Here is a 15,068-nt window from a genome sequence, read left to right on the forward strand (position 1 = left end):
GTTTTAATTGGCACCATTTTTGAAGACAGTAGGGAATGTTTTCAATCAAAATGGAAATACGGTTAGCCTAGCGTGTGTGCTTTCTCTCTCTCTTTCTCCCCCCACCCCCCGCGAATCACCTAATAATTCCCTGGATTGTTGGGGGGGGGGAGGCAGTACACAAAAGAAATGGCATTCTTAATGTGTATGTTCAGCAGTTCGGCTGCTCAGTGGTGATGTAAGATAAATTGAACAAAATAAAAGGCATGTCCTTGGAGGATGCTGGATTTGAAATGTGCATGCAGATAAAGACCTCGTTTTTCAGAGGCTGACCTTTTTGTCTTCCGCACCTCCTTCCTTCTGTTGTACACATGATTTCTTTGGCAGATGTTCAGACTACAAAGCAAATTAGGTCTAATAGATTTAAGGGTCGGCAACTGGCAGTCCCTGGGCGGATTCTGGCTCCCTTACGGGTGCCATTTAATCACTGAGCTTTCCATCCCCCGTCTCTCTTCTCTGTCTCCTCCAAGCTTCTCAGAACAGCTTGAGGGAAGGGAAACAGGGACTTCAGCCAGTAAATAGAGTAGTTTCTTTTTCTACTTTATTCCTGACTTGTCTCCCTCTTCCTTTCACCCGCCCCATTTTGCAGGTTTTGAAAAAAGGTATATCCTGCTTTTCTCTCAGTGAAGTTAACTTGAAACTGCTTACCTAATTAAAACCAGCTAAAATTTCAGTTCACAGAAATACAATATTATTCAAATTTATTCATTTAGAAAGCGAACAAGCTTTTATTCATCAGACTAACTGACCTTCATTCATGAGTCACCAAGAGCACCTTGGGAACACCTCTGGGGATTGGGCGGTATATCAAATTAAATAAATAATAATAATAAAATAATTTCAGAGCCTCCAAAACCTGTGTATAACCAGGCCCTTCTGCATGTCCTTATCCATAACATGTGTCTGTTTATACACAGAAGCTATTTTCTGAGTAGCACCTGCCACTGCTGCCCAGACATTGTCAGTTGCAGCAGAGAATCCGCGCAGCATCCTCTGCTCCTGCCGCCACCATTTCTTCCCCCTCCCTTGGAGGGCTTTTAAGAAAAACATTGGGAATTGCTACATCATTGCAGAGGTATAAATGATCAATTGCTACAATTTACTAGTTTCTAGTTTTGTAGGCCTCTTTGTGTGTGAAAGGTCCAGTCTGAAAACCAGGTTTTTGTTCCAGAATGGACAGGACTTGTCATTTCTGCTGCCTCCTATTAGATTTGTTTCCTCTTTTCACTGTATTTATTGCATTAGTTTGCGGACATTTAGAAGAGGCTTCAGCAAAGTTTGTTTTTTTTTCAAAAACCCAGGAACCTTAGTTTTGTTGTAGGGCAGTGATGGCGAATCTATGGCACGGGTGCCAGAGGTGGCACTTGGAGCCCTCTCTGTGGGCATATGCACACAGAGTTCGTCATGTGGTGGGCGAAAAATCACACACACCCCACACACACACACACACACATCTAGGCTGGCCTGGGCCACTGAGCAAGACATGCGCGCACCGCAGTGAGCAGGGAAGACTCGGCTGCCTGTGCTCTGGGTGGCTGCTGCCCGAGGGTGTGTGTGCAGAGGATGCAGATATGCTAGAGAGGAACAGAGCAGTCCATGTGGGACTTGCTGGAGGCTCGAGCGGATGGGGCAGAGGAAGAGGGAGCCAACCAGTTTTTTTCTAAACTAAAAGCTCAATATTCAGGTTAAATTGCTGTGTTGGCACTTTGCAATAGATAAGTGGGATTTGGGTTGCAATTTGAGCACTCGGTCTCAAAAAGGTTCGGCATCACTGTTTTAGGGTGTGGGGGGGACGGTTAGTGGAAGGAAAGCTGTGAAGGTGCTTAGATAGTGCAAGAACCGTTGGAACTTCATTCAGACGCCTCCTTTTCATAACACTGAGCTCCGAGCTGGATAATCTGAGGCCGCTTTTCCTTGGCACATTAAGTGATCGAGCCAAATATTAATCTCCCGCCAGCTTAATTCAAAAGCACTGCCTTTTGCTGCAGTATATGAAACCGTTTTGCCCCCTGCCTGGGAAGAAATATAGTTGGGAATGGAAAGCGGCATTCATTTGTATAATTTACACTCTAATTTCAGCTTCTGAACCTTAAATCTCATGCTTGCGCAGTGAATGAGGGTTGGCAGCATGCCTCCAGGGTCTAGACACTTAATTTTGAGGATTCTTCTATTGGAGTGATACTGCTGCTTCTTTTGGATGCGCTAATGAAGATGTGAGTGGGTGGAGCTGAACGTTTGTCTGCTGAGAGAGGACAGATGTGCTGGAGTTGGAGATGCCAAAGCTGTCTGCAGACAAATTGGGAGGTGTGTGTGGGGGTGGCGGCAGCGTTTTCCTTAGATGACTGCTTTAAAATCCAATCTGTCTTCTGAGTACAGAGCCCCATCTAGACTGTACTGAAAGACCAGCTCAATCAATCTGTCTGGAAATCAAACCTCAGGAATGAGATGAAAATAAGATTACTTTCCTTCAAAAGCACCTTCAGTTTCTCGCATTCCTCTGATGATGTTCTGTTGCCATCCTTTTCCCGACCTTCTCTCTGCTTTTTGCTGGGTGCCTGGGTTTTCTCTTTTTGTGACTGTGGGCACCCTGTTTTGGCCTGCTTGTGGTTACTGTGAGTACTATTTTAATGGTACAAAACAAAGATATGAATCAAATAGATGTGCAGCTGCATCAAAAAGACTGGCCAAAGGTTGGCGGAATCTTGAATATACAGAGCTTCTATATGCTATACTGGAGCCCTGGGGCATTATCTTTGAACAGTTGAGTATCCACTGGCAGCAGCTCTCCAAGGCAAAGTTTTTTCTCTTCTTGAGATCCTTTTAACTGCAGATCCTAGGGACTGAATCTTGGACCTCCTGAGCACAAAGATATTCTGCCAGTAAGGTGAAGTCACATGTCTGTTTTTATGCTGCTTGCAAGTGAGCGGGAAGCTCTCTGCAAATCAAGAATTCCCTTGAAATAAACAGTTTTTGTGGGGGAATAATAGAACAATCAATGAATGTTTTACTAAAGATCAAGGAGTGGTATCTTGATTCAGATTTACCTCACCCTGCCCTTGCTTTCCATATTGCATACTTAATTTTTATCCTGTGCCTACCTGAGGTTCATTTTATTTGATATTTTCTAAGGGTGGCTTCTGGCATGTCAAAAAATATCATCATTAAAATCATAAAAACATTTATAGCAGTAGATTCCCTAAGGATCACGATGCATGCGGTGATTGTCTTACCTAATAGTAATATTCCTGCCATGAATGTATACAGTGTTCTTTTAAGGTACCTGAATATTGGTTTCTTCAAATAGCAGCAAGTTCCACAGATCATTTTTGAGATGTTAACGAGTTTGAGTAGAAGGAAAGATGTGTAGAAAGCTCTTCTAAAATAGATAATTGGTGCTAAGGGCAACAAATACACAACAATGTACCTGGTTTTGTGTTTCTAGGAGAAAGCTGGGGCCATGCAGCCACCATCCGCATAATCCTGCATTGGGAAAATAAGCAGAGGTAAGTAATAAATACATAAAATGAGATGCAGGTCTGAGTCAATGCTAAATTGTGAGTGATGTGGGCGATCTAAACTTTCTGCATGGAGGGATTAAACCTTTTTTTCCTCAAGAATTCAAAACATTTGTGAAGGCTTCTGAATTCTGTTAGGGTTGCAGGACGCCACTAGCACCTGCTGTGGGTTTTGAGAAGTTCATTTCTGCTCTTTAAGGTAGTGGAAACTGGTGAGTTCTGCTAGATTCTCTGCTGAGAATGGAAAGGGTTGCTGTTCATCTAAACGTTTCAGTTTGAAAGAGGGGCCATGACTCCAGGTTAATGATCCTGCTTTGCGTGCAGAAGGTTCCAACTTCAATCTCTGTTGCTTACGGTTTGGGAAGGATCTTGGGTTAGCAGGTCCTGGGAAAATCTTTTCACTGGCAGAGATTGCGGTGAGCAACTGCAAATCAGAGCAGCATAGTGGTAAGTTAGTGGTTAGTGTTGGGCTAGGATCTGGGAGACCCAGATTTGATTTCTTCTATTCTTCCTGCTGAGAAGACTGCCTCAGAAGACTGCTGAATAACTTGGGTCAGTTACACACACACGGTCTAACATATCCTCAAATGGTTGTTGTGGGTTTTCCAGGCTGTGTGGACATGGTCTGGTAGCTCTTGTTCCTAACGTTTCGCCTGTATCTGTGGCTGCTTCAGAGGTGTATCACAGAGGGAAATCTGTTACACACTGTGTCCAGCCTTCCAGACTGTGTAACAGACTTCCCTCTGTGATACACCTCTGAAGATACATGGCCCGGAAAACCCACAACCAGTTGGATCCAGCCGTGAAAGCCTTCGACAATATATTGAGTATCCTCAAATGGTTGTTGTAAGGTTAAAATGGAGAAGGGGACCCCTTTGGGTCCTCATTAGAGAGAAAAATGTGGTGTAAATGAAATGAAATAAAATAAAAATAGCTAAAAAGACCAAAAGCCTCTCAGCATTTCCCTACTGTCTTCCCAGATGGTTGGGATGATGGGATGGATTCACTGTCCCTAAAAAATCCACTGCGGTACCTCTGCCAGGGATATTTCCAAGTCTTGACTGTTGGAGAGGGTTGTTCTTCCTTCAGGATCCTTTCATTTCCCCACTACTGCCCATGCAGGGGAAAAAACAGCTTGGGAGTACAGATCTACCACACCCTGCTAGAGGTGCTCAGTAGTTCTAGCAACAATACATTTTTCATAGAAAATATTGAGAAATTAATACGAAGCCCAGGAAAGTTGGTACAGCGACGTTCAATAAATGTCCAAACAAAAGATCTGCTACCACCACCGATACCAACAAACTGTACAAACACTGTGCAGTGAACAAAACATTTTGCTGGCTTTTTACGTTCAAAAAAATGGATATGGGAGGTTACTGAGCAAAGACTAATAAAATTATTTAGAGACCTTTATACTTTGTCAATTGAGATTAAACCTTCTGTTCTAACTAAATTTACTTCGATATTTTAACTAGTGCAGCTTTACCACTGGTTATTAACTTCTACTTGCTCATGCAATGAGACCTTGTTCCCCATTGATATACAGTCTCCCCTCAGAACCTGGGCTCCTTCCAGCATACTTTTCAAATCTTACCTCTCCATGCTTTCAGCATGTTTTTATGCAAGCTGGACTTAGCATTCTTCCACTGGCTAGCTATAAGGGAAGATTTGCAAATATCCCGTAGAGTGAGCGGCTTTGCCCATGCTCACAGGGGCATATAGAGACCACTGAGCATGTATTCTTACATTGTAATTTCTATACATCCCCAAGAGACACGTTCATCAAACCCCATCTAAATGAAGCTCTACTGACCTCCGACAAAGGAAGCCTCAAATACTTACTCCATGACAAAACCCACATTCCTAACAAGGGCAATGAAGATCCGAAACGTGTCTAATCATATGGACAATCAATTAAAACTAGGTTGCATATTTTCTACTTCCCCCATCTGCTATCCTTAGTGGGTAGTTTTATGCTATGTTATGTGTTTATATGCCAATAAAAGGTATTGTTAAAAAAAACTTCTACAAGATTACTTTGGATGGCATAATAATTAAATTCAGGAGATCAGCAACAATACATTTGATGCCTTGGTTGCAGGGTGACATGCATGCTCGTACAAGCCTTTTTTTTTTTTTACATAGTTCATGCTGGTCTTTGTTCAGATACACAGTTGCGCAAATGTGGTGCGTGAATGTTGTCATGATGAACGCTGGTTGAGAATGAGGGAAGTGCACGTTTCTCCAGAGACGTTTTAAAAACAAAACAGGAGAGCAACACTCTAGGAGACAAGGAAAGAAACCGAACCTGCCCACCTATTCCTGGGGGCTGTCCAGATTCCTCATCAAACCATTGAGGTGTGCAGATGCTGTAGAAATAGAGAAATGTAGGTCAGACTTGGGAGCAGGAGCTGCTGAAGTCAAATGAGAACTAGCGTAGCCATGGAGTGAGTTGGGCTAAGTTCAGTCTTCATGCAAGGAGGGTTTTTATTTTAATTGCGGTTATTTTGTAAAATTCAGCTGACTGATGATTATTCCAGTTCTGGTACCGTTCTGCAAATGCTGGCTCGACAAGCCTCGTGGTTTTTTTCTCTACAGACAGCTGGCTGGTATTCGACCTGCATTGCAGTAAGGTCGGCACTGGGAAGGAGGCAGTATTAAGCTATATAGCAGTGATGGCGAACCTTTTTAAGACCGAGTGCCCAAATTGCAACCCAAACCCCACATTTATCACAAAGTGCCAACACGGCAATTTAACCTGAATGCTGAGGTTTTAGTTTAGAAAAAAGGGTTGGCTCCCTCTTCCTCCACCCCACCTACTCGAGCAGGGACCAGCCTGCTCTAGCCTTCAGCAAGTCCTGCATGCACCGCTCTTTGCCTCTCTAGCATCTCTGCCTCCTTTTCCCCCCCCCCCCCCCCAGGCAGCAGCCACCTGGAGCACAGGCACCAGGCCCACCAGCCGAGTCCTCCCTGCTCACCGCGGTGCGCGCATGTCATGCTTAGTTGCCCAGGCCAGCCTAGATGTGTCTGAGTGTGTGTGGGGGGGGGGGGGGGGGTGTGATTTTCCGCCTTCCACATTATGATCTCTGTGTGTACGTGCCCACAGAGAGGGCTCTGAGTGCCACCTCTGGCACCCGTGCCATGGGTTCGCCATCACTGCTATATAGTGTTCTGTGACACTGTGTTTGGCCGTTAAGTGGGATTAATAAATCAATTTTAAACCATAGTTTTATATCCTGGACCCAGAATAACTAGTTTGTTGAGTGGCCCTCATTCAGATGATCACACTAATCTTCCATTAATTAAACCATAGTTTTGTGTGATGTCTGAACTAAGCCATGTCATATATCAAACCCTTAAAAAGTTCATCTCTGGAAATTATTTCCTTCTGTTAGCCAAGGCCACTAATTTCTGGCATTTAGCTGGTGTTCAGTAATAGAAATCTGTCTAATAATTCACATTACATTGGCAGAGAGAGAGAAGTTAGGTCTTCATGCAGTATTGTTGACTGAGGCTGTGTTTGTGTCTCAGGATTTGAGAATGGAATTTAATGGAATTTGAGAATTCCATTAAAGGCTGTAAATGTAGAAGAAAGTCTATGAGCTGGTGAAGATCCTCCTGTAGCTTACAGTCCATTTGGATTCTTATCGCGTTGTTTATGCGACAGCTGGAATATACAAGCCCAGGGGTCTGCAACCTGTGGCTCTCCAGATGTTCATGGACTACAATTCCCATCAGCCCCTGCCAGCATGGCCAATTGTAGTCCATGAACATCTGGAGAGCCGCAGGTTGCAGACCCCTGTACAAGTCTATCAATTAAAACTCCTGCCCCCGCCACTAAATCCAATACCTGTCGCTGTTCTCATTTCTCCTCCAGCATTGCAAATGTTAGTACATTGGAGGGTTTTGAGGGGTGAAACTATTGTTGGGTGAACAGGGTCCCTGTTGAGTTGGAGGCCAACAGTGGAGCTCCAGCCGCGAGCTTCCAAGAATTTTGCTTAGGATGTCTCAGAATTGAGCTGTAAGTACAATTTAAATGTTCTAAGGAATTCCCTGTGTGGCTACTGCGAAGTAGTAATCTTCCTCAGGCAGTAATTATGTGCTACTAATAGAATGGCACAGAGGGGAGGGAGAAGCAGCCGAGGCCCTAAAAATAATTAGCGGGAATGCTTGGTAGGTTATCTCCGAGCAGAGCAGAATGCTTTCCTAGGGAAGGGTGAGGAGAGCAAAGCGTTGTTCTCTGCTTTCCGAGGCAGATCCCGATTTCACCCAGTGCACTAAAATGACAGAACTCGCCTCCGTTGGCATGAAATATTTTATACCTCACCCTACGAAGCACTCACAAAAACCTGCTATGTAAAAGAACAAATGAAAATCCTAGGGCAGCAAACCACAGAATACCAGCTTTGTGTGTGTGAGTGCCCCCAGGTGTGCTGGCAAATCACAGCTTACATAGAGCAACCCCACAGGGTTTTTAAGGCAAGAGGCATTCAGAGATGGTTTCCCGTTGCCTGCCTGTACCTGGGCTGAGAGAGTTCCGAGAGAATTTGGCCAGCTCAAGATCACCCAGTAGTCTTCCTATGGAGAAATGGGGAATCGAATCCGGTCCACCACTCTTAGCCACTACATTATGCTGGCTCTCAGAATACCAGCTAAACATACATAAACAAGTCCAGCAGACTTGCTTCATAAAATCATTGGTCTCCTTCCTCATTCACATATTTTTATTGCAGTCCAGTATGAAGATATATAGCCCAGCTGTTGCTGGCAATTTATTCATTTATTTATTTTATTATCTCGATTTTTATACCGCCCTACCCCCAAGGGGCTCCAGGCGGTGTACAACAAAACTAATACAAACAAGTTAGAGGGCAAACCATACAATTAAAACAACAACAACCCATAAAAGCTCCAACATTAAAACATACTAAATTTCATTAAAACAGCAGTAATGTCATAATAGAAGGCATCCGGTAAATCCTTTCCCTTAAAACCCTCCCCTGGGGAGCGGCCGGACTCCTCCATAGGAGGATAATCTAGATGTAATCGAGCAGGGGCGCCATACTCAGCGGCTGGTTGCTCCAAAGGCCCGGGGGAACAACTCGGTCTTACAGGCCCTGCGGAATTCACCAAGATCCCGCAGGGCCCAGACAGCTGGAGGAAAAGTGTTCCACCAGGCTGGGGCCATAAAGGCCCTGGCCCGCGTGGAGGCCAGCCGCATCACGGTGGGGCCGGGGACCACCAGTAAATTTGCCTCTGCTGAACGCAGAGGGCGAGTAGGGGCATGTGGGGTAATGGGGTCCTGAAGGTACGAGGGTCCCAGGCCGCGTAAGGCCTTAAAGGTCAAAACCCAATGGAATGACTGCTGTTCTCTCTGTAGCTGAATTTATTTCTGTGGCTGGTGTGTATGGTTGTTTATTTCAGTAATTTCTATTCTTTTCCATCAGAGATATTTGAGATGGCTTACAGACATTTAAAATACAATATAACAATAATCACACATTCTAATCACTATGTAAACAAAAACAATCAGCAGAGCTAAAGTATGTCTTCAGCTGCCACTAGAGACATTCAGTAATGCTTGTGAATCTGTAAGTGAGAGTGTTTCTTTGTCAGTAAAATAGCTGCTTTGCTTGACCACCCACCTTATTTCAGGTGATGGTAGCACTCCGAATAAGCCTTCGTCAAATTACGACCACAGTTATTGTGTAGATTCCTATGGAAATCTTTTAGGATCTCTTGGAATAACTCTGGTCCAAGAGCATAAAGGAATTTCATCAGCACTTTGAAATGAGCCCAGAAGAGAGTAGGCAGTGTAAGTGGTTTTGTTTAAATTGACATCTGAATGTTGCTTCATTTCCCCTGTTTTGGGCCCAGTACACAGGAATTCTCCTACACAAGTTGCTCTAAAATACACAGGAGTGTTGCAAAATTCTTTGAGCCTTGTTTGTCAAAAAGACACAGTTGAAAAGGAAAACTATCATGGCATGGCAGTTTGCTTGCACAGCCCGAGTTCCTTGCAGCGGGGCTTAGAGAAGGAAAACTTCCACGGGTAGATTTTTGCTTTCTGAATGTTAAACTTAGCAGTAAAAATCACCTCTCCTGTGCCTTTTAGCCTGCGATAGTGATATGCAAACAGTGTAAAATATTTGTAGCTGTTCCCTCTAAAGACATGAGCAACTTCTGAAAGGCAGTGGTTTTTGTCGTTTCTAGGTTGGCAACACTGTACAAGTCCCCGAGTCAAAAGGAGTCAACTGTACCATATTGTGTTACGGTAAGTTTGGGAGTTAGATTTCAAAGGCTAGGCATCAGCCTCTAGAACAGATAAGTCCATCTTGGAATAGCCACGAGCATTCAAGGTGAACCCTTGGTAGAAAGCTTCATAGTATGTCCTGTTCAGCAACCTCCTGAACTGTCCACACTTCCAGACTCTCCCACTATCTCGCCCTGGCTGTGAAATGTGCATTCCTTGTTCCTGGCAAAGCAAAGAATGTACACCAGTATGTCAGGATACAACACAAAATCCAGCTTGCACTGTATAACACTTACCCCTCTCCCCTTGGAAGCTACTGTGATGCCCTTTGGGCATTACTGTTTGTAGCACAACTGTGTGATTTGCAGTAGAGTCTCCCTGCATTTCTTTATTTACATGAGAGGAGGTGCCCAGCTTCTTTCCCTGAGCCTAGCCACCATTTTGCCTTCCCCCTGCTTCTGGGTGGGGAGATTGTTTGCCGCCTTTTTAAAAAGCTGTTTTTGCGATCTGTTGCTCCTGCAATAGATCAAAAGTATAAAAAACTCCATCGATCACATGGAAATGCTGGCAGGGGAGTGGACAGAACTGCTTTTGCATGGGCAGGGAGGGGTGGAAAACATGAAGGAAGCAAAACACATTGGTCTGTTTCACTTTTCCTGTGAAGGCAGCAGGGGGAAATCGCACATTTGCCAGCTTTCACAAAACACAGGGCTTCTCTGATCTGTGGTGCAGTGAGTTCTGAAGAGGGGGAAATACATGCATAACTGAAAATCAACCTAAAGCGGATGTATTCTCCATGTGAAGGAGACCACAAGTGCATCAGTGGCCTGAGACAGATTAGTTATGGTATAATGATGTCATGCAGCTGGACAAATGTAGATAACTTCTGGGGTTGGCCAATGGCAGGATCTTCACATTGAAAGGAAATGGCATGATCCTGTGCCGCCAGTTGAACTTGCAAGACACCATGCAAGTAGTCTGGCTGACTAGGGAACATAACATCAACACCCACTCGGAGTGACCAGGATCCATCCACAGGATCTCTCTAGATATGTTTTCTGAGCTTTGAAATGTCCTAGAACAGTTCCATGGTAAATATTGTGATAGCAACACTCTGTCATCTTTGTGGACAGCTTCTGCCAGAGAGACAGCCAAGAAAAATCAGTTTTAAACTGTTCCCTTGAAATGTCACGAGTATAGCTTGCCGTATTATAAGTGTTCGCTTGCCATGTGTGCTCTTGGTAACAACATGTTGCTATAGCATTCCGTAGAGGTTTTTTTTTTACAGTTGCCTTTTCAGAAGTGAGGTTTTTCTGTGGCCTGAATAGAAACTGAGTATTGGAGCTTTTTTATATGAGCGTAAGAGCCCTGCTGAATCTGACCAGTGGTCCCTCTGGTCCAGTATCCTGTCTCACACAATGACTTACAGACTAATGGCTGTAATGGCTAATAAGTTACTCTGGAGGGCTAACCGCAAGGGTTCAGAGGCCTTGCCCCGATTTTGCCTCCAGGCACTGGTATTCAGAAGTTTACTGTCTCTGAAGGTGGAGGTTCCTTTTAGTCACCCTGGCTAGTAGCCACAGGCAAATCCTCTATGAATTTGTATAATCCTCTTTTGAAGTTGTCTGTGCCTGTGACCATCACTACATCCTCTGGCAGCAATTTCCACATTTGAATTACTCCTTGTGTAACGAACTGGTACCTTTTGTCCATCTTGAATCTTCTGCCCACTGGCTGCCTTCTAGTCCTAGTATTCTGGCAGAGAAAGTTCTCTCCATCCACTCTCTCTACCCCATGCATAATTATATAAACCTCTGTCATTTTTCAGCTTAGCTGTCTCTTCTCTAAACTGTGTTCCACCACCCCCTACCCCATATTCATCTGTATTACCCTCTTGTACAGGGGAGCAGCAGTGGCGGAGTGGTTAAGAGCAGGTGCATTCTAATCTGGAGGAACCGGGTTTGATTCCCCGCTCTGCTGCCTGAACTGTGGAGGCTTATCTGGGGAATTCAGATTAGGCTGTACACTCCCACAGACACCAGCTGGGTGACCTTGGGCTAGTCACAGTTCTTAGGAGCTCTCTCAGCAGCACCCACCTCACAGGGTGTTTGTTGTGAGAGGGAAGGGCAAGGTGATTGTAAGCCCCTTTGAGTCTCCTTACAGGAGAGAAAGGGGGATATAAATCCAAACTCTTCTTCTTCTTCTGTAGTTTTTCGAGCTCTGCAAATGTCCTTTTCGAGATACAGTTACCAGAACTACACACAGTATTCCAAGTGAGGTCTCACCACAGATGCATTATAATAATGCTTGTTTGTACAGGTGCATTATAATATTGCTTGTTTTATTTTCAAACCCTTTCCTAATAATCTCCAGCAAAGAGTTTGCTTTTCTCCTTGCTGCAGCACACGGGGTTGACGCTTCCATTGAACTTTAATATGACCCCAATGTCTCCTTTCCCCTCAGTCTAAGCAAATTCATACCCTAATAACCTGTACTTGAAGTTGGGACTTTTTGTCCCAATGTGCATCACCTTACACTTGGCTTTATTGAACTTTATTTGCCACACTGTTGCCCAGTCACCCAATATGTAGAGATCCTCCTGGAGCTCTTCAGTCAGCCTTTGTTTTCATTATCCCGAATAATTTTGTTTCACCTGCAAACTTGGCCTCTTCACTGCTCACCCCCAGTTCCAAAATATTTGTGAACAAGTAGCACTGTTCTGAATACAGCTATCCTTCTACATTGCTGGGTTTAGGGGCACAGCCCCTCCCCCCCGGCAATCTGAAAATCTGCATACAATTTTTTGGCCCTCCATTCATACTAGAGAATAATTAATACCGGGATAATTAATACAACATTCTGAGAAAATCCAGTTTTTGTAGACTATTTGAAAGAAAGGACTTGTGGTTTTCTCAGCAGTGGTGTAGTGGTTAAGAGCATGTGCATTCTAATCTGGAGGAACTGGGTTTGATCCCCCACTCTGCCGCTTGAGCTGTGGAGGCTTATCTAAGGTATTCAGATTAGCCTGTGCACTCCCACACACGCCAGCTGGGTGACCTTGGGCTAGTCACAGTTCTTTGGAGCTCTCTCAGCCCCACCTGCCTCACAGGGTGTTTGTTGTGAGGGCTGGAAGGGCAAGGAGATTGTCAGCCCCTTTGAGTCTCCTACAGGAGAGAAAGGGGGGATATAAATCCAAACTCTTCTCTTCTCATGTCCTGCTCTTTGCAGTGTTTAACAATTGACCAGTAGAATCTCAAAGGATTTCTGGCAAATGGCTACTGAGCTACTCCTGGGAAAATGCCAGAGAAGGAGATTCCACAGCCTCCCTGGGCTGCTTACATATGGCTCTAATATTCTTAATATTTTTTGTTCTCCCCCTTTTTAGGATTATCCCTTAACCTCTTTGTTCAGTGCGGTGATTCATCTGCAGAAATCACAGTTTTCTTAATTATCCACACAGACCTAAGCGGATTCATAAAGATGTGAAACTCCTCAAACTCTTATTGGGGGCTGCTTCCCATTTCCAGCTTAACAAGAATCTTGTTCAAATCTTTAGCTGAGGGCTGCTGTTGTCATGATTGCAGAGCAAGGCGCAGAACGAGGGCTAGATGATAGCTTTTAGTCGTTGGCAGAAATGATAGCTTTCAAGTTCTTCAGAGTTCTTCTTTGTACAGATGTGATCACAGCAAACTTTCCGTCTTGCTCAGTGACTGCTTGTATTCCTCCAGAAGAAATGTAGCTCACAATAGAAAATGCCGTCTCAATCCACGTTCTTGGATCTTGAACCATACAAGTTCTTTGTGATGCAGAGATCGTAATATTTAACTTGCCTTGCCAAGCTTTTGAACAATGGAGAGCTATTAGTTCATGATGAAAGCTTAGAAACTTAAGTGCTAAATTCTGTACTTACATGCGGTTCAAACCTGTTTTTGGCACAGTTAAGTAATAAGATCACAACTTATTGCTCCTGACCAATTAATGTTTACATTTTTGACCAGAAGATTTTTTTGAGGCAATTTCCTTTCCCCAAAAGTCTAGGAAAGAAAATGCAAGCATTACATTTTAGGATAGCAGAACTTCTTTCCTCAATGTATTATCTCTGTGCACATATTAATTTCCTTCCTTTCCATGGCTTTTAGCAACCATAGTTTGCAGTATGGCTTCCATTTTTTATCTACATGCACTCTGTGTTTAGTGCAACCCATGGTTTTGCTTGGCTTAGGTTTACCTGCAAACTGGTGTGCCACATACCAAGATAGGGGAGGGAATTGGAGCTTGAGAGTAAAGAAAGGATCATAGGAGTCTAAGGTGTGTTAAGAACTACAGTTGGCATTATGTCTGAACTGAGATATAATATCTTTGCTGCAGTGCCTAGAGCAGTAGTGGCGAACCTATGGCACGGGTGCCAGAGGTGGCACTCAGAGCCCTCTCTGTGGGCACATGCAGAGTGCCCCCCCCCCCCCCCCACATCTAGGCTGGCCTGGGTCACTGGGCTCAAATATTAGCATTAAACCTAAGACCAAGTTTGGGGGAAGCAGTGCAGGTAACCCTGTTAAGCGCTGTTAAACCCCACTGATTTTCATGCAAAGAAGTAAAGTGCAATCCTTTACCTGGAAGTAAACTCGGTTGCTGGCAATGGGGCTTGCTTTTGAGTAAACCCTCCTAGGGTCGTGATTCACCTATTGGAAGAGTTGCATGGTTGCTTCAAAGCAAAGCCACCGACTACCACCAAGCTTACTCCTGAGCCACCGACTACCACCAAGCTTACTCCTGAGTAACACACGCCTCAGAGCCAACTGTTTTTTCTAAACGAAAACCTCAGTATTCCGGTTAAATTGCCGTGTTGGCACTTTGCGATAAATAAGTGGGTTTTGAGTTGCAATTTGGGCACTCGGTCTCGAAAAGGTTCGCCATCACTGGCCTAGAGTTTGTGGATCTATATTTCTGTCTTTAAAAATTTTTTCAATAACAGCTAGAATGCTTTTGTAGTACTTCTTACCTACAGGATAACTTTTTGGCAGATTTTTTTGTGTGTGCATGTAGCAAAGGGAGATTATAACAGCAGTGAAGCATCACACTTTAAGATTACCCAGTTTGCAGACTACTAGATGACCCAAAGCAGAGCAGAGGACTTGTCTAGATGTCACCCTTCTAGCCTCTCTTTCCATGCGTTCTTTTGAGAAGGGTGTAGGGAGGCCAAGCTTTGCCGTCCCAAACAAGATGGCTCTTAATGCAATCTACAAGGAGGCGCAGAGATC

At 44.2% G+C, this 15,068-nt stretch overlaps 1 protein-coding gene across 2 annotated transcripts in view; it reads left to right on the plus strand.

Annotated features, from left to right (window-relative positions):
- RAD51C (RAD51 paralog C) overlaps window positions 1-15,068 on the plus strand; it is a 30,833-nt gene that overhangs the window by 15,136 nt on the left and 629 nt on the right. For both annotated transcript variants that reach the window (XM_048519349.1, XM_048519348.1), the window contains 2 exons: window positions 3,482-3,542; window positions 9,771-9,831. In XM_048519349.1, coding sequence (XP_048375306.1) covers window positions 3,482-3,542; window positions 9,771-9,831 — 122 coding nt within the window. The remainder of the gene's footprint in view (window positions 1-3,481; window positions 3,543-9,770; window positions 9,832-15,068) is intronic.

The sequence above is a fragment of the Sphaerodactylus townsendi genome, linkage group LG16, assembly GCF_021028975.2.
Source record: "Sphaerodactylus townsendi isolate TG3544 linkage group LG16, MPM_Stown_v2.3, whole genome shotgun sequence".
NCBI lineage: Eukaryota > Metazoa > Chordata > Lepidosauria > Squamata > Sphaerodactylidae > Sphaerodactylus > Sphaerodactylus townsendi.